General features: G+C 39.1%; 1 protein-coding gene across 1 annotated transcript in view; it reads left to right on the top strand.

The window, feature by feature from the left end:
• The window catches only part of fras1 (Fraser extracellular matrix complex subunit 1), a 265,712-nt gene that overhangs the window by 109,486 nt on the left and 135,716 nt on the right, over positions 1 to 20,510 (top strand). Inside the window, exons 12-13 of the mRNA XM_015012328.2 lie at positions 3,588 to 3,731; positions 8,244 to 8,390. Coding sequence (XP_014867814.2) covers positions 3,588 to 3,731; positions 8,244 to 8,390 — 291 coding nt within the window. The remainder of the gene's footprint in view (positions 1 to 3,587; positions 3,732 to 8,243; positions 8,391 to 20,510) is intronic.

The raw sequence follows: 20,510 nt of genomic DNA, 5'->3' as shown, positions 1-20,510 counted from the left end.
TAGAGACTCAGTCAAAGGGTGTAAAAGGGGAGTAAGTTCACCTTTAGACCCTAAAGATGCATGCAGTGCGTTAGATGAAAGCATGTGTTGAAAATGGGCCAGAATAAAATAGCACCTCTCACTTCTGTGAAAGAATCTGTGGAAATGTTCTTATCATGCTTCCTTGAACATGTTAGGATAGATATATGGTCTACACAAAACATGTTCAGTCGCACAAAATCATTCTCAGATAAATCAAATTTTAGTATTTTAAGCTTCTTTCATCATTAACGGTTTGTCACTTTAAATCCAAATAAGCTGCTATTGGACAAACCAGCAAACTCAACATTTAACATGTAAAAATGGCTGCAGACATGCAGTCATACAGATAGTTTATATACCTGTGGACTTGAAAACTTTTAGAGTCGAAAACTGTTCAAACCGCAAAAGCTTCAACCAGATGGAGAGTGGATCTAAAGTGATTGACTCAGAGGAGCTTAATGCTAATGCTAGTGCTAATGCCACACTTTTTAAAAATATACAACAACCAGTGTAATTTATCATCCATTTTAAAGAAATGGGCCACTTTGTGTTGGTCATACATTACTTCTCCACATAGGTCTGATTGTCAAGGAGAGGAAAGTCTTGATTTACTTTATTGAAAGTCTAGAAACTTTAATGAACATGTCTGAAGTTCCCCTCTGAAGTCGGACTGATTGACTCTGATTTCGACTCCCTGCAGCGAGTCTGAGATGTTTGATAATTATGCTCTCTGACTGTAATGTGAGACCAGCGCACGGTTATGTGACTTTATCCATTTCACCAATACTTTCACCAACAAAGTGAGGAGCTAAATGGATTTAATCCTCCTTTAAACTTTCTCTTACACTGGAAATTTGTCTGCAGACAGGAGGGGGGATTTCCATTATGGAGCAGCTTTTTTTGGCTTCAGTTATTAATTGGCTTCTTTTCTAGATGTGAAGAGTGGAGGGCAAGTTGTTGAAGGTCAAAGCTCTCCAAGCAATCAAACACGTAAACAACAATGGCCATTTTACCGTAGCAATCAAGAATCCTCCCTTTACGTGTCATCACAGGCTGTTATCTGTTGTGGTCTTTTTAGTTTTGTACCTCAGGGATTCTGGCTTATTAAGCCTGTGATAAAAACAAAAGCGCTATGCAGCATCAAAGCCAAACACAAAAACGATCCTGCATCTCCATAAGTGGAGCTTCTTATGTAAATGTGCTAATTTGTTTCCAGTGGTAAATATGCATAAAATGACATGTTTGAAAAAAAAGATTTCATGATATAAAGACTATATTCAGGCAAGAAATTAGTGTATTACCAAAAGCCACAGCTGAGCGGAGAAATAAACAGTTTAGCTGTGTTCATATTAGCCAGTAAATCTGTCAGTGGGTCAGAGCAAACACTGCTAAGCATCTTAAAGCTCCCATTTTTCACAGACTCTCACGCTATTTTCTGCACAGGCTCCTGCAGTTCTCTTATCTCCAATAAAAAGTCTGGCCTCAGGGTGAAATTTAAGGTCAAAAAGTGAGATGAGAGGCAGATGGAAAGAAGATGAACGCTGGAATGAAATGAAACTGTAAAGTCGAAGGAACAAAAAAAGTGGCAGATTGGAGAAGGAGAAGAGTGATGGAGATACTTAGAACAGTATGTTCTGGCTTGCTGACAGTCTTATTGGTCGTTAGGATTAAAGCAGCATCTCATTTTTCTCATGTTCAACTTTCCTTCCCCACTTTCACGCCCTCACAGTCTCTCCTGCTATAACTCTCCTCCTTGTCTTATTTTCCCCTGTCATTTTCTGCCTCCTTCCTCTCCTCCTACTGTCTCGCTCTGCAGTTGTCACATTAATCGGTCCTCTCAGTCTGCTGTTTTATTTTCTCAATACGGTCGCTGTGAAATCAAGTGGAAACGGCATCGCACATTGTTTGACAAGCCCTTGCTTTCATTTGCCTGTTCTGCAACCCAGATTGGACGGGTCTTATCTCTGCCTTCTCCCTTTCTTTTATTCAGAGAACATGACAGTGACAAAGCGGCTTTTTAATTTGCACATGACGTTCGGATGCTGAAGAGGCAAATCATTTCAGAAGACACTCAGAGAAACAACATTTTAAATGCCTCTGCACGAGATTCAGAATAGTTTCTTTGCCTCACAGGAAGATTGAAATGTTTTCTATGCTGTTAGTTTTCCACAATTGCAATAATCAACAATATTACTCAGTTATTTGTATGGCACATTTCAGCAACAAGGCAGAAGACAAAAATAAAAAACATACACTCAGTGTTTTCTATGACTTTGTATAGAAAGTCATTTCAGCAACAAGGCACATTTCAGCCTTGTTGCTACTAATAAATTTGATTGATTGATTGATTACTGTGTCTCAAAAGCAACTCTAAGCAGGTGTGTTTTTAGTCTAGATTTAAAGGAACTCTGTGTTTTCTGGAAGTTTGTTCCAGATTTGTGGTGCATAGAAGCTGAATGCTGTTTCTCCATGTTTTGTTCTGGTTCTTGGGATGCAGAGCAGAGCCAGAACCAGAACCTGAGAGGTCTGACAGGTTGCTATGACAACAGCAGATCTTTAATGTGTTGTGGTGCTAAGCCGTTCATTCATTTATAAGCTAACAGCAGTATTTTAAAGTCTGTTCTCTGAGTTACAGGGAGCCAGTGAAGGACTTTAACACTAAGGTGATGTGCTCTGTCTTCCTGGTTTTAGTCAGAACAGCAGCAGCAGCGTTCTGGATCTGATTGATTTGTTAGGCAGACCTGTGAAGACACTGTTGCAGTAATCGATGTGACTAAAGATAAACACATGGATGAGTTTCTCTAGATCTTACTGGTTCATTAGTCCTTTAATCCTGAAAATCTTCTACAGGTGACAGAAGGCCGACTTTGTAACCGTCTTTATGTGACTATGAAGGTTCCCACTGCAAAAACACAAAATCTTACCAAGTTTTTTTTGTCTAGTTTCTTGTGCAGATATCTTGGTAAACTTGGAATAACACAAACTAATTTAAAAGTTATTTTTAGCAAGCTATAGAGTCTTATTCTAAATAAGTAAAATAATTCCTTAATATTTGTGAAAAGGTACTTCTTCCATTGGCAGATTTATAATAATAAACAGTGTTTGAAAGTATGCCTCTGGTTTTTGTCCTCTCTATATGGTACAAATCTAAAATTAATAGACGAAAAGAGAGGACAGATGTTCTGGTTCTTCTTTATTTGCTCATTAACACTTGAATATGTCCAAAATACCAGACGATATTAGGTGACTTATGAGGGCTCATATATTGTTGTCAAAATGACGGATCATCTGGGAAATGGTGTGAGCTGAAACTTACAGTGTTCATGAAATGCTTCGGTGGATCTGCTGGATGACAGAAGATGTTCTCTGAAACTCCCAGTTGGACAGACGATTAAATCTTCCCCAAGTCCGTTAAAACCTGGTGGAACTGATTTAAGACGTGATTTTTACGGATGTCAGGCTGGATGTCTGTCTCTAATCTTGTAGAAATGTTTTAGCTAGTGAGACATGGCCGCCGCCACATGCATTTTCTGCCTAATAAAGTCGGTGAAATGTGCTTTTAACAGCTCAGTGCCATGGAGACTGCCTCTCCTGTTTGGGGACTCCGGAGCGCTGCGAGAGCTGCAGAGACCCCAAAGCTTTCCTTCATCTTGGTCGGTGTCTGTCCGTCTGTCCGGAGGGTTACGCCGCCGAGGGACGAGTGTGTGCAGGTAACATTTTCACAAATGTTGTCTTTCTTTCAAATGCAGCTGTGCACGGAAATTAAGAATATGGTCATTAAAGAGATACATTAAAACAAGCTCAATTTCCATTGATTTATTGTTTTTCTCTATTTTGAGCATGATATGTTAACTGAAACAAAAAATCTGTATTTTCTCTTCTTTTTTATGCACTTCTTGTTACTGTGCACTATTTTATTTTTATATTTGTATCATGTTCGAATAAAATTTCATTTCATTTCTATTTCTATCAACAAATGGTTGATGAAAGTCTTCAGTCTGGTGGGTTTTTTTGTTTACAGAGACTGTAATTGATTTTATTTGTCGTTTATGTTTATTTTCGGATGTTTAAAATGTCTTCCAGCTCCAGTGTTAAATATTCTTGCATTATTAAGCCTTTATTACCATTATGTTACATGAAAATGGAGTCAAAACAACAATATTGTCTTTTATCTCAATAACTTCTGGGACAATTTATCATCCAGTAAAATTTGTTATTGTGACCGGCCTAGTGATGAGCTTAACAGTTTTCAGACAGTTTTTCCTGTCTGAAAAAGTTCCTGGCTGAACGTTAGAAGCAGTAGAAACCCAAACTGAAGTATAAAAACATACAGAAGGTGAATTTTGCACGTCGGTTTGTTAAATAGACTGATGAAGAGGTTCCAGATGGACTCGTTTACAGCTTCAGCTGTGCTGATGAAAAGACAGAAATTGCAAACATTGTTGCTTCACAACCAAAGCCTTCGGCCCTGACTGCCATATTTAAGCTGCAGGCATCTTGTAACAGAGCAATTACTTATAAGCACCGAGCAATTTGCTAATCACAAACTATCACTCCTGCACAGGAATCCCTTGAATGGGTAAATATATGGATGCCAAAATGGCCGCTGGAAGCTATCGTTCCATCGCAGCATTGGCGGCTGATGGATAAAATTGCAGCATCTCACCTATCATATAATTAAACGTCGGGTAAATCTATTTACTACTACCAGCCACCAGCATCAACATGGCACCTCTGGAAACGTGTAAATTACTTAACGAAAGACACAAACTCACAAATGTGTTGACTAACCCGACAGCTTTCTGTGCTGAGAAGATAAAAATAATGCCTATGAGGGTCTGAATTAAATTTATATGAGAAACAAATATTATTAATAGCTTTGAGAGCTTTGAACCTTCTGTAAGTATGTTTTAGTTTAAACCAAGACTCAGTTTGGATGCAGCTTCTGTTTATAGTTGTTGTTTACCAATAATTGCTATAATCTTTGAATCCTTTCATCTGTTCTCTGGATGAGTGAGATGTTTGCCTCCTACGGCTTTTTACATGCAGATGTGAAATAATAGAGCCAAGTGTGAAAAAGAAAACACTCATCAGCAGCTATAGCTGTTAATGCTTGTCAGCAAACTGAAGACTTTCCGTTTTTCCTCTTTAAAATTATTAAAAGTAAAAAATGGCTGGCTGGGATTGAAAAAAAAAAGTTTGATTCTATAATTTTTTTGACTTTGCACATGAAATGAAAAAAACATGAACCCTGAGCTTATTGATAATGTGAATTTTAAAAGGGTCTTAACCTGCAAAATTTACATTTTTCACATTTTTTAACAATCCAAATGCTTTTAATAAACCATCCAGCCATTTTTTGGCAGTAACTTAAAGGTTTTTGGTGTCTGGAAAATGAGCTGTATCAAAATCTTCTCAATTGTTGAGTCACGCTGTGCCGTTACCTAGCAACCCCAGCGAATCTCAGCCCATTACCTAGCAACACAAGCTGAGCTCCAGCGTGTTTGGTCAGCTGGTTATACCACTCGGTGCACTGTACAATGGCTACTGGAAAAGACAACAGTTTTGTTGTTGATTTACCATCCCGAAACCAGTTGCTGTTTTCTTGTTGGTTGTGCAGGAGGCTCCACTTCTGCTTCTCTAAAATGCACATTTGTATAATTGTGCGTCTGTTTGCAGCCATTTTTACATGTGAGTGTAAATGTTGAGTTTAGACATCCGGTTTGAAAAGTCACTACTATAATTGAACATCTCCTCTTGATCCAGTGGCTCGTTCTGAGCTGTAATTTGAAAACAGAATCTAGATCAATACCAAGCTTCACTGGGGCCTAATACGGAGCCCTGAGGAACTCCCAACGCTTTCCAATATGAAAATAAAAACTTTATCAGATGGATCAGATGTACTGGAAAAGCTTTGAAAACATTCTTTCTGTTTCATTTAGTACAGGAGTGTTCAAAGTGCGGCGCGGGGGCCATCTGTGGCCCCTGACCGTATTTTAAGAAAGTTGCATATTTGGCCCTCCGACACTTTTTGTAAATTTTTTAGGATGAGATTTTCTGTTCTGAGTTTGTCTTGTGAAATCGAAAATGTTCACAACACAAATATTTAATTTAATTTAATAAATAAGTTGTGCCACAAACACATCAGCCAAATGTAATGGACTTAAAAAACGGAAGATAATAAGTCCAAAAACATTAAAAAACATTTAGGCAAACATAAAATATCATTATAAATATTTAATTATTTTATTTATTGTTATGCAGGGAACCTGAAATAAATCACAACAATATTTTTGCATTTTTAATTGCAGTGTAAGAATATTTTGTCGCCTGAACACTTTCAGCTCTGGTACAAAAAGTTTGTGCGGCTGTTTTAGTCTGTCTAAATAAAATCAGCCATCAGGAAAGAGTTATTCAGGTCGAGCTTCTGACCTTGTTATAAATTTCCCTCTAAAGTTGTAAAAGTTGCCGTGGTTCAGTATGTGTTCATGTTGAAAACAGAGATATTAGAAGTATTAAATGCCTTTCTGCTTCCTTTTTGTTTTTATTGAAGTGTGTGAAACTAAATATTGATGTTTTCGTGTCTGAGCAGATGTAGGCGAACATACGGTGACGAGGCAGAGCTTCATATCTCTAATGAGATCAAATCTTCCTCCCTTTAAATTTCTCATCATGTTTCCTCAGGGTGTTCGTTTTCTGTTTCTCCTCTTACCTTCCTCGCTCTAATCCTTCATCCTCATGACTTTCTCCTTTTCCCCTGCTATCTGTCTGTGTGGGTGGCTGTTTGCTTTAAAGGGGATTTAGTTTTGTATTCGCTATTCTACTTTGAAAAGAAACTTTTCTTTGCATTTTCCCTCCTCCTGCATATCCTCAGCTCAGTGTTATATTCAGAATGTGAGTTTATTGTGGTAAAGAACCACAAACCTCCCAGTTAACGTCTTTATCTCAGAGGTTCATGGTCTGTGTAAATCTTGCTGCAGTGTTTTAGGTTGTTAAATTTTAGCTGCAAGTTGAATCAAAGTAAACGATTACAATCACCTTAAATACAGTCACATCATCAGGATTAGGTTAAACAAAGGGGAAAAACTGAAACAGGGAGAATAATAATCTAAGGCATTTTAGTCCACATCAAAACTCTGAATGTTTTTAAAAGGCGGGACGGAACGTATTGATAAAACCTGCTAAACTGTTAAAATATCTATAAATAGCTGCTTGTTTCAGCATTCAATAAGCGTTTCTAAATAATATTGAACATCTTTTCACATTGGTCAGTCCATCCAGGATTTTAGTATTTATTTTTTATTTTTTTTAAATCAAAATCACAGATTTTGTGGTGTTAAGAAATATTTGTAGGGAACTTTTATTATATTAATGTTAAAGGTGACTTCTTATTACCATATCGGTCATGAACTTGACATCCGGGAAGGCGGAGTCAGCAGTCACTCATTCAAAATATCTGGCCAATTTTAAGAAACATTTGCAGCAAAAATAAGAAAATAATGTGTTGACTTTGTGTGGATTTTGCAGACTTGTGGAAAAAGTGGAGGGACTAATTGATGTAATTTGGAGTCTAAAGGGCCACATAAAAAGCTCCGGTGGACCAGATTTGGCCCCCAGACCTTAAGTTTGACACATGGAAAGAAGTCCATGATCTAAGTTAATAACAAATAAATGATAAAAAGCTCAAAGCACTTGGAGTCAGTTACCTCCCCTGACCCAAATTATATCTGAATCGGACCTTTTCCCTCTGGTTCCTAACTTTCTTTCTTTTTCTTGTTGAGTTCACAGTTTTGTTGGATTAAGCAGATTGTTCACCTTTGGAGTTAATTTCCTTTGAAGCCAGGACCTGCAGAGCTTCATTAAAGTTGCACAAAACTTGAGTCCCCCAGCAGAAAGAGAAATCTGCTCCTGCTCTTGTTTCATTCTCTCACAGCAAACACTAAAATCACATTTCAGTTTGCTTCCTTTCTCTGGATGTTAGGGGAAAACTGTGTTCACTTGGATTTGTGCTGAGGTCTCCAGTTTTTTCTTCCATGTTCCCTTTAACAATGTGACAACCCTCCAGCAAACTCTGGATTTAAAGTCTCCCTCGGGGTTTCTGCGTGTGAAATTCACAACCTGCTTCCTGCTTCAGTCCTGCATCCATTTCCAGAGCTCAGCTTTGCTCAGAAAATTTATTTCTAAAGCAACTTTTTGATCGCGTCCCTTCTTGTTCCCTTCAGCCTGCCCACAGTCCTGTGCCACCTGTTCCAGTCGGTGGGATTGCCAGTCCTGTGGCTCCCAGTTGCCCTTACTGGGCCCAGACAGAGACCAGTGTTTGGATTCCTGTCCTGCTGGTTCCTACCAGCACGACAACGCACACTGTCGCCGTAAGTACCACAACATCTGATGCTGATCCAACACAATGCAAGAAAAAGCAAAGTTTAGGTTAAATTTACATAATTACACTGCAGAAAAAAATCCTGCTGAGTATTATTGTTGTAGTTTCTAATGCAAATATCTTATAAATAAGACAAAACTAACTTTTCAGCAACATATAGGAGCTTATTTTAGTAAATAATTATTTAATATTTGTACTAATTCCACTGGCAGATTACTGAATTCATTACAGGAAAAATGTTTTGTTTTAAGTTAAATAATGGAATAAGAACTTTTTCATGGATATTATGGAATTATTGACTTAAAACAAGCTCTTATGTCTTGCTGAAAATTTACTTTTAAATCAGTTTCCTCTCATTTCAAGTGTACTAAGAAATTTGCGCCAGAAACTAAACCAAAAATACTTGGTAAAATGTGTTTTTTTTGTTTTGTTTTTGCAGTGCAAACCTATTTTTGCTTAAATATAAACTGATGTAATTTCATGCATGTTTTGTTGACAGTCTTTTCCTCTCGTCAAGTCACATAATTTAGACACAATCTCTAAACCGTTTGATTAGAAAAATAGTTTCTGAATCAAATCGATATACACTGAAAGATTCTCCTCTCTGACTGCACAGTAAACTTCAGTATTTTTTCACTTCTGTGCCTCTAAATGAGATCAACACCACAGAGTGTCGTTTCTTGGCTTTATCTTTGCAGACCTCCCTAATAAGACACACGTTAACCTTTCACTAACATCCTGTCCTCTAATGGCCTCAGTCCTGATAAGCAGAGCCGTAAACACTGTGTTTCAGTCAGAGGCTTAAGTATTATTCTCTCCTTCTGACATTTCATGCAAATATTAATTTCCTTTCAGCTCAAATTGTTGCTTTCTAAGCAGCACGTTTGGGGGCGGCTGCATCTGTTTTTTTGCATTTTTGTTTCCTTAAATGAACTTTGTAAGTCTTTCTTTGCAGTGAATGGGGTATTACAATAGCTCTGAATTTTTCAGGGAGCGATGGAGGGCAAAGCTCCCTCTGGGGACCGAGTATTATTGCTTTAGTATTGTGCAGATTAAAGAAGTTGTACTTTTTCAGCCTGGGCCTGCTGGGTTGTTGCTGCACTTTGGCCCTTCTGAAAGTTACATAAGGTTTCATTTCTGCTGGAAGAAAAGAGGAAACTACGAACAGTTTGGAGAAAGCATTTGTTTGTTTTTGTATTTTTGGTTTCTTTATGTCTTTCATTCTCTTTTCCAACTTTTCAGTTTACTTTTGTGATTTAAGGTCAGATTTTTGTCAAAAGACCTTTGTTTTTGATGAGGCTGAGTATAAAGACTTAAATGTCATTTCTACTTAGTAAAACCTCAAACGGACATAAAACTGACCAAAAAAACATATTAAAGATACAACCTTCTTTACAGGTCAGTAACAAGATCTTTGTTTTGATTTGTGTAAAACAAAAACCTCCTGATTGTTGAGGCACACTGCGCCATTACCTAGCAACCGGAGCCCGTTACCTAGCAACCCGAGCTAACCTACAGCATGTTTGGTCAGTTGGTTTTATCACTGTATGAGCTGTACAATGGCTGCTGGAAAAGACAAATGTTTTGTTGTTGACTTACAATTCAAAAGCCACTTGATGTATACTTGGTGGTTGTGCAGGAGGCTCCACTTCTGCCTTTCAAATCGGTGTAGCTGTATAATTAAGCATTTGTCAGCAGCCATTTTCATGTGCGAGTGTAAACGTTGAGTTGGGGGCGTGGCCAGGTGCAGCTTATTTGGATTTAAAGTGACAAGAGGCCCTGAAACAGCTCAATGTATTCAGAACTGAGTAAATTAAAATCTCATTATCCAAGAATGTTTTTGTGCAAAAAATTTAATGAACATGTTTTCTATAGGCTGATCTTAACCTCCTTAAAGGAAATGAAAAAAGTCACCTTTAAACCAGCTGATGTTATTTAGACATTCCAGCAGAACCACTTTCTAAATACTGACTGATTTCAGTTGGTTTCTTGGCTTTAAATCTGTTTTTGCAAAACTTTTCTTAATTTATTCCAATTATCACTCCAGTTTTTTTTCCCATAGCTTTAATTGTGACTCAATTTGTTTTGATTTCTGTCGACATCTGATGTGAGAAAAACACTGATGTGTTTGTTACTGGAATTCAGATGCTGAATGAGCCATCAGATAAATGTTTCATCCAGCATTTCCGGCAGTTTTAATTTCAGATACGCCTTTTTATGTGGCTTGAGAGTTGAGACAATCAAGCTAATTGTTGTTTACACACCAGTAACAACAACACTGTTTGCGTGTTGAAGTACGGGAAGCGGATTAGTGGCGTCCCTGCAGATGCTATGTAGAGATAAAATGACCCAGGGTGGGTGTGTGAGCAGAGAATAACCACATGGTGAATTGAATGGTTTTGCAGCTCCGTTTCTCTCCTTAATAACTGCAGACCTCCCTGTGCTCACGCTCAATAAGCAGCCTTACATTGGCTAGACTGCAGCAGCTAATGCAGGAACTCTGGATAATACTCCGCATTGTGCAAACTCTCGGTGGACACGCCGGGTGACCTCCGTCCTGCTTTTTGTGCAACCCATTGTAGGATGCACATATAGAGCATTAATCATGTCTTCCCCACAATAACAGCCGATGTGTTGAACGCAGCACGGGAAAATCAGGTGGTTGTTGTGGCAAGATGTCCGCTCATCTACCTACGCCTGCTGCAATAAATGATGGCATGAGTGATGGCACGATAAATTAAAACAAACTCAATAATTTCCACTTGCATGATTTATTGTTTTTCTCTTTTCTCTCTTTCTACCAAAAACTGGATGATAAAAGTCTTCAGTCTGGAGCTTTGGTCTCAACTAGCTCTTCTTTTGGGGGACAATTTTGTTTACAGAGACTTCATAATTCATTTTATTTATTACTTCTGTTGTTTTTTAAAATTTTATTTAAAATGCCTTCCAGTTCCAGTGTTAAATCCTCATTAACATTTAAAGTTTATTGATATTTGAGAATATGTTTTTTAATTATTATGCCATACTTGAAAATTGTCTGAAAACAATATTATTGTTTATCGCAATAGCTTCTGGTACAATTTATCGTCCAGCAATATTATCGTGACAGGCATGTACAGCTGGGACTTGACTCGACTTTTGTCTGTCTCTACTTGAGACTTGATTCATGACTTGAGGATAAAGACTTGAAACTTGCAAAACACTGACTTGCTCTCAGCTCTGGTACCTGCTCTGCATTCATCCAGGTTTGATACTGTAAAAAAAACAAGAACAATTTGCACCGCCGAGCTGGTTTTTGTAATTCAAACCCTTTGTGGGGTTCATCCTGCCAGCCAGCCATCCAATTCCTTTTAATCTCCAACAGGCTTTAACAGGAACAAAAATCCCTTGTTTTTTTCTCTCCTACAAATTTCTCCAGAGGATGAAACAAACACAAAAAAAGAAGAGGGACTAACAATCACAGCGACTGCAAATCAGCAGATGCAGCAGTGAAAAGCATCAGGCCCAATTCTGCCTGAGCGGATTTCTTGCTGGAGAAAATGGGAGGAGGGTTTGAGGATGGAGGTAAAGGGGATGGGAGCTGACGGTGGTAATGAGCTCCTGAGGTGTTTCGCCAGATGGTAACTTTTCCTGGCAGCAGACCCGGACCACCCGGAAAAGCAGGGTGCTGCTGCAAAACTTTGCTTTTTAAACACGGCGAGTTCACCAGAGCTTCAGTTCATCTGCATGAGGTCAGCGAAAAATGATGGAGGCTTTGTGTTGAATCTTCTCCGCTGCTGTTTGCAGCTGCTGTCAGGGGCGCCTGCAAGATGTTATCGGAGGAAACGCACAAAACTATCACTGCACCTGACCCGTGTGTGTACTGCATGTGCATGGCACACAAAAACAGTGGGTCTAATCCACGTTCTTTTCTTTACAAATTATACTAAATAATACAGACACAGTGCAAAAACTCATGATCTTACCAAGTATTTTTAGTCTTGTTTCTAGTGCAAATTTCTTAGTAAACTTGACTGGAGACGAAACCAATTTAAAACTAACTTATCAGTAAGATACAGGAGCTTGTTTTAAGTAAATAATTCCTTAATGTTGGTGGATAATCTTGTTATAAGTAAACTGTCTTCCATTGTAACAGACACTTTTTAGCGAATATTAAGGAATTATTTACTTAAAACAAGCTCCTATATCTTGGCGAAAATATACTTGTAAGTTAGTTTTGACTTATTTGAAGTGTAATAAGATATTTGCACTAGAAACAAGTATAAGTGAAGCAACAATGTTTGCTTGATTTTTGACTAGATTAAACTGTTTAACTTCCAGGGCAATGCTCAGGAAGAGCGCGGCAGATGTCACGGTCGGCCAACCGAGTGACCCGTCAGCTCTTCAGTTAGCAAAGCCATAAAAAAACCCTTGTAAACTGGCATAAACTGCCTTACCTCACCATCGAACAATAAATTCATCAATTCATCAATTTTGAGCATAAAAATGTTTTATCTATAAAATAGCTAAGTGGATAAATAGATTTTCTCTTACAATTGTTTGTATTTTACTTGTTTTGATGATAGATAATGCTTAACTATAGTACGCTTCAGTTTAAAGTCTAAAAACCTTTAAAATCTTTCATCATAATCTTATTTTCTTGCATAAAGAGACAGTTTTATCTACTTTATTTTCAACAGTCTTGACTAAACTGAAATTAGTTCCATCGTTATCAAGTAATACAAGAATATGTGTTATGGGAGCTTTTTGTTTTGTTGCCTTATAGATGAATCTAATTTAAGTTGAATGAATTACAGAAAAAAAACTGCAAATGTAATTTCACTCCTGAGATCCCTCCAACATCAGATTTTCAGATGCAGCTCTGCTTTTTTTTAATTTCAGAGGGTTTTTATCTGTCCAAATCTGCTTTCTCCACTCTTGGTTTAATTGCTGAATATCTCATCTCATCTGGCTTTCTCACTGGAGGTTTGGGAGATGTGAACCGTTTCTGCAGCGTGGTAATTGTGTCCCGATTCAGCTCCGTGGGGATGCAAAGCACAGATTATCCACTGCACCGTGTGACCGCGCATCCATCCCAACCTGGCCCTGTTCATGCAGACGAGGGGGCGGGGAGTCTTTTATTTTTTAATTTTTTTTGGCAACTGGCCTTCCAGGATTACATTTGCTGATAACTTTGCGCTTCAGGCTGCCCGGAAAAATAAATTGCTTTCCTGAGAGGAGCAAGGTAAAGGACGTGTAATCCTCTTGTTGGCTGTAACCGTTTTTGGAGGAATAGTTCCCATAATATCTGGGGGTGAGTGGGACATTAAAAGGATTTTTATGGTATTTAAAACAATTGGAGAGCGAATCGTGAAACCTACTCTATATCTCATGCACGTCTCATGATTTCATTAATATTAAACATGAGAAAAAAAGAAGAGAAAGACGTTTGAGGAGCTGAGGAACAAGGAGGCAGAAAGAAAAGCCCAAGATAGAGCTCATCATGGGAGGAGGAAGTTAAAGAGGTGCAGAAGTTCAAAAACAGAGAGATGTCCTGAGATAATGGGGAAAACACAGGAGCTGAATCCATTTCACCTGTTAATCTATAGGTCACTGCAAAGGTTTGCTCCTTTTCCCTGCAACTCCTTCACAAAGAAAAGTTTCCCCTCTTTAATCATCCATTTCCAGTCATTATTTTAGCTGTCGAGCTTACATTTTTCTCAACTTTGTTAAAATTATTGGGGCATGCCATTAGCAATGCATAAGGAGAGCAGTGACTGACCTGCGAAGCAGGTCAGTCACTGCTCTCCTTATGCATTGCATGGCAGGCACCTATTGTTCTACACCCAATAGAACGCCTGGATATTATTGGGGCATGCCATAGCAATGCATAGGGAGAGCAGTGACTGACCTGCGAAGCAGGTCAGTCACTGCCTCCATGCATTGCATGGCAGGCACCTATTAATCTACACCCAATAGAACGCCTGGATATTATTATTATTATAACAACTTCTTCCATTACCGTTAATGCGGCTCGTACCGCTGCGTGCCCACCCACAAAAGTGGTATCAAAACGTGTGTCTCGATCCCGGCATTGGAGCTATTATTTTTATTGGGGATCGGAGTTACGACGGCGACGTAAAAAGCGAAAAACGAGCGAAATTTCCAACTGCCGAAACCTTAGAGTGTAACTGAAACCAACTGCCGCTTTTTAGAGTGAGAAAAAGAGTGGAATTTTGACCCCAAAATAATTTTGAAATTGCTCTCATGGGTGCAAAAATTGCTCTATTGGTATGAAAGTTGGTCATGACATTGATACGTATGCCTGCTCCGGTAAAATGTTTTCAAAATTTCCCTAGGGCTTACGGTTTTCGGTCCAGGTGCTTCAGAGCAAAGTTTTGGGACAGGGTAACTGACGTTCCTCCCCAGTGTTTTACATATATTTCTGAAAAATCTCTGAGCTCAACGCACACCATTTTTCTCTCATCACTGCAATTACTGTGATTGAGCTACAGATATGAATCGCGGTACTAAATGAGACGACAAATAGCCCTCTCATATGCTTCAAACGGTTTTTGGATCGGGCTTACGGATCCCGAACGGGAAGCAGTTGTTCGGACTGCTTTTTTCATTAAAACTGACTGGGTGTCTCATAAAGATAGATAAAGTCTCTGACACACACGCAGGGCAGTTTCATCACCATAGCAACAGAATGCAGAGATAGGGAGAACTGCTGGTTGGACTACAAAGACTCTGTAGTTCTAAATATGGCGGAACACTTTAATACAGAGGGCAGAGCAGAAGGTCAGAACTACAACATGGCGGAACACTCAATTATTACAGAGGAGGCCTCAGCTGGCAGTTCGAACTACTTCCTGTTTTGGGCATTATACAGGTAGATTAACCAAACCACTGTTACACATTGGATTAGTGTGGTTATGAAAATTAAGTTTACTGAAAGTTTCAAAATAAAACTCTGAAAATTGCACTGACAAAAGTGCATCGCCGTAGGCGATGCAAAAATGAAAATCTTTTTTTTAATGTTTTTTTTTCTCAGGATAGTGAACTGCCTTGCGCAGCAAGGCAGTTCATTAACATTAGCATTTCATGGTTGTCTCAAAGATAGAAATCCTTCCCCAGCTTTCTGTCTCACACCCACAGCAGTTGGCTGAGGGCCAATCGCTATAGCAACAGAATCCAGAGAAAGGAACTGCCATAACTGTAGTTCTATCTATGGCAAAGACTCAGTTAAAACAGAGGCCTGAGCAGCATGTCAGAACTACAACATGGCGGAACACTCAATTATTACAGAGGAGGAGTTGGCTGGTATTCTGAACTACTTGTGCTTTGAGCATCATATAACTGATTTAACCTGATCACTATTACACATGAAATTAGTGTGACCATTTCAAATGAAGCTTATTGAAAATTTTCAAAATAAAAGCCTTGACAATTTTTACATCATGTAATTGCTCTTTTTTGTGTTAGAAAACCGTTTTAACCAAACCACTGTTACACATGGGATTAGTGTTGCCATTTCAAATGAAGCTTACTGAAAGTTTCAAAATAAAAGCCTGCATACTCCCCTCACGTCAGTGCACCGACGCAGGCGGTGCAAAAATATTCTTCTTCTTTTATGTTTGCAGCAAGGCAGTTCATTAACATCAGCACAAACATTAGCATTTCACTGCCACCCACTAGTGCACTTCCTTGCACGCATTAGCATTTTAACTAAAATAAGCTTTTAGCCAATTTATTTACTTATTAGCCATGTTTAGAATACTGATTGGACTGAGTCAATGGGTGACATCATGGTGGTGATACCCCACATTCTACTGATACCATTCATGCTATTATTAGCATTTTGGCTAATTTTACCGTATGCAACATACTGAATGGTACAAGTACAGCTTAGTCCACATGCTTCTGACTCTCCACAGGTTATTGACTACATTGAAGCTTTCTTTAGCATTAATGCTAATTTTTTGCATCAGAACGCTTGATTAAAAACCGACGGGCACACTTTGGCATGCCCCTTAAAATTTCTGTGGAATTTTCTAGTTATTATTATAACAACTTCTTCCATTACCGTTAATGCGGCTCGTACCGCTGCGTGCCCACCCACAAAAGTGGTATCAAAACGTGTGTCTCGATCCCGGCATTGGAGCTATTACTTTTATTGGGGATCGGAGTTACGACGGCGACGTAAAAAGCGAAAAACGAGCGAAATTTCCAACTGCCGAAACCTTAGAGTGTAACTGAAACCAACTGCCGCTTTTTAGAGTGAGAAAAAGAGTGGAATTTTGACCCCAAAATAATTTTGAAATCGCTCTCATGGGTGCAAAAATTGCTCTATTGGTATGAAAGTCGGTCATGACATTGATACGAATGCCTGCTCCGGTAAAATGTTTTCAAAATTTCCCTAGGGCTTATGGTTTTCGGTCCAGGTGCTTCAGAGCAAAGTTTTGGGACAGGATAACTGACGCTCCTCTCCAGTGTTTTACATACATTTCTGAAAAATCTCTGAGCTCAGCGCACACCATTTTTCTCTCATCACTGCAATTACTGTGATTGAGCTACAGATATGAATCGCGGTAATAGATGAGATGAGAAATAGCCCTCTCATATGCTTCAAACGGTTTTTGGATCGGACTTACGGAACCCGAACGGGAAGCAGTCGTTCGGACTGCTTTTTCCATTAAAACTGACTGGGTGTCTCATAAAGATAGATAAGTCTGACACACACAGGGCACTTTCATCACTATAGCAACAGAATGCAGAGAGGGAGAACTGCTGGGGTTTGGACTACAAAGACTCTGTAGTTCTAAATATGGCGGAACACTTTAATGCAGAGGGCAGAGCAGAAGGTCAGAACTACAACATGGCGGAACACTCAATTATTACAGAGGAGGCCTGAGCTGGCAGTTAGAACTACTTCCTGTTTTGGGCATTATACAGGTGGATTAACCAAACCACTGTTACACATTGGATTAGTGTGGTTATGAAAATTAAGTTTACTGAAAGTTTCAAAATAAAACTCTGAAAATTGCACTGACAAAAGTGCATCGCCGTAGGCGATGCAAAAATGAAAATCTTTTTTTTATGTTTTTTTTCTCAGGATAGTGAACTGCCTTGCGCAGCAAGGCAGTTCATTAACATTAGCATTTCATGGTTGTCTTAAAGATTGAAATCCTTCCCCAGCTTTCTGTCTCACACACACAGCAGTTGGCTGAGGGCCAATCGCTAGAGCAACAGAATCCAGAGAAAGGCTGCTGGTTTGGACTACAAACCAGCAGCCATAACTGCCATAACTGTAGTTCTATCTATGGCCAAGACTCAGTTAAAATAGAGGCCTGACCAGCATGTCAGAACTACAACATGGCGGAACACTCAATTATTACAGAGGAGGAGTTGGCTGGTATTATAAACAACTTGTGCTTTGAGCATTATATAACTGATTTAACCTGATCACTATTACACATGAAATTAGTGTGGCAATTTCAAATGAAGCTTATTGAAATTTTTCAAAATAAAAGCCTTGACAATTTTTACATCATGTAATTGCTCTTTTTACATACATTTCTGCAAAAAGTTCTGAGCTCAGCGCACACCATTTTTCTCTCATCACTGCAATTACTGTGAATGAGCTACAGATATGAATCGCGGTACTAAATGAGACGACAAATAGCCCTCTCATACGCTTCAAACGGTTTTCGAATACGTATCACGGTTCCCGAATGGAAAGGAGTTGTTCGAACAGCTTTTTGGAGTGAAACTGGCTGGCTCAAACAGATAGAATTGTTTCTCCCCCTGTCTGGAGAAACACAGGGGGAGGCTTGATCACTATAGCAACAGAACACAGACAAAAGCCAAACTGCTCCTTAGGACTACAAAAACACCATCTTTGTAGTTCTAAACACGATGGAACACTTTACTACAGAGGCCTGAGCAGAAGGTCGGAAGGTCAACATGGTGGAACCCTCAATCATTACAAAGGAGGGCTGAGCTGGCAGTTAAGAAGTACATAATGGTGGAACTCTGACTTATTACAGAAAGAAGGTGAGCAGAATGTTATAACTACAGACAGGGCGATTCCGGGACCAAGATGGCGACCGGACCAGTCGCTGTGTGATGTAGCTGAGACACAGATTTCAATTTTCAGTCCTCCTTGCCAACATTATGTTCTCTTTTTGATCCAGGAATGTCTGTAACTTCTATGTTTTGTTCTATTCAACCTGATCAAGAGTGACATTGTTGTTAAGACTGCGTTCAAGGACGAGAAAAGGCTAGGAGCTAACAAGCTAACCTCTGGGTTCAACGGTCATCTTCCAGATCAAGGTATACTACGATGCAACGATCGGAGCACGGCTTTAAAAGAAAAGAGAAAGGGAAATCTAAATCTATAGCTACAGACTTGCACAAAGACACGATGTCATCGACTGCAGCTAGTGGTCCCCGGATTTGCTCCCCATCTGATCCAGCGGCAGGTATCCCTGCCTCCGATCACAGCTATATTGGTTCCATGGACAGACAGAGCCCTGATCTGTCTCCTCTACTGGATTCTGACCCAGATACCCCTGCTAAACCAGAGGAAAAGAAACTAAAAGGTGACTTGTCTCTCTTTCAATTGCAAGACAACATCGCTAAGATAATCAATGATCGCTCTGATAAATTAGAAAATATGGTCAGCTGTAACACCGTTAGCATCGATGCTCTGAAGAAGTCAATTGACTTCATTTTTACGGAAATTGAAACGCTAAAATCCGACGTGAAAGCTGTGAGCTCCATATCGGAAAACACTGTGCAGAAAATGGCTGAAGTAGAAATGAGAATAAACGAAACTGAACGATACCAACGTAGATGGAATTTAAGACTACACGGAATCCCAGAAGATAAGCATGAAAACATCAGAGCCAAAGTTAGCGACATCTGCTGTGCTGTTGTTGGAGAGAACCAGGTAAAGATGAAAGAAAGTATTGACATCGCTCATCGTCTGGGTCGCTTCAACGACCAACAGAGGGCGCCGAGAACCACTATGATCCGCTTCACCAACAGATCATCCCGCGACCTGGTGTGGAAAATGGCCAAGAGCAGCAGCTTTCTGAAGGAAAACAGGCTGAGGTTTACAGAGGATCTCACCACAGCTGACAAGGCTCAGCGAGAAAAACTGTGGCCATTAATTGACGCAGCCCGGAAAGAAGGAAAAAAGGCCCATTTTGCTGGAGTCCGTGTGATCATTGAGGGAAAAGAAATCAAGTCACCGCTGTCCCCAACTGGACAGAAAGTCATTCCTGTCCTTATGGACACAACAAGCCCTTCATAGGCATGGTCACAGGTTCTGCTCAGTTGGTCACCTACAAAACCTACACACTTAATATTTGGATCCTTTTCTATCTTCTAATTCTGGAAGGCAGTTTGCCTATTTACATTATCTTAATTCACTTCTATGTTTAAAAAATAATTATATGTTTATTGAATTCTGGTTTGACTGTGCTTTGCTAAGTGTGTTTACTATGTTGTTAAGTACAGTCTCTGCTTTGCTGTGCATTTCAGCACTTTTTATATCATTTTGAATTTATTATCCTTGATAGTTATTAATGCAGCTATACTGTTCCAAACTGCAAGCTTCTTCTAAGTCTTAGTATCTGACATGCTAAGTCACCTTAGCTCCATTCTGTTCATGGTTTAAATTACACCATTCCGGGTCTGTAGGTTGTTTTCTGTGTCCACTTATCCTACATTGTCCCTTTCAATCTTCTCATTAAATGCCAGGGGTTTAAGAGAAAATGTTAAACGAAAAGCTTTATTTTTATTTGCCAAACAACAAAAGTCTGATTTTTGTTTTTTTCAAGAGTCACATAGTGTAGCAAATGATGCGTCCTTTTGGAAAACTCAATGGGGAAATGAGTTATGGTTTTCTCATGGCTCAGAAAGATCAGCAGGGGTTACTATTTTAAAAAACAACTTTAATGGTTCTGTTCTACACTCAGAAAGTGATCCTAATGGCCACTATATAATTTTAATCCTGAATATCAACAACTATATTACCCTTCTTGCCAATGTATATGGATATAATTCAAAACCTGAAAATGATTTTTTACTTGATAGATTAGAATCTAGCTTTTTACAC

The sequence above is a fragment of the Poecilia mexicana genome, unplaced genomic scaffold, assembly GCF_051168715.1.
Source record: "Poecilia mexicana isolate PSO_F unplaced genomic scaffold, ASM5116871v1 scaffold_9, whole genome shotgun sequence".
In the NCBI taxonomy this organism is placed as follows: Eukaryota; Metazoa; Chordata; class Actinopteri; order Cyprinodontiformes; family Poeciliidae; genus Poecilia; species Poecilia mexicana.
The sequence above is the reverse complement of the archived record's forward strand: the minus strand, read 5'-3'. Positions and strand labels throughout refer to the sequence as shown.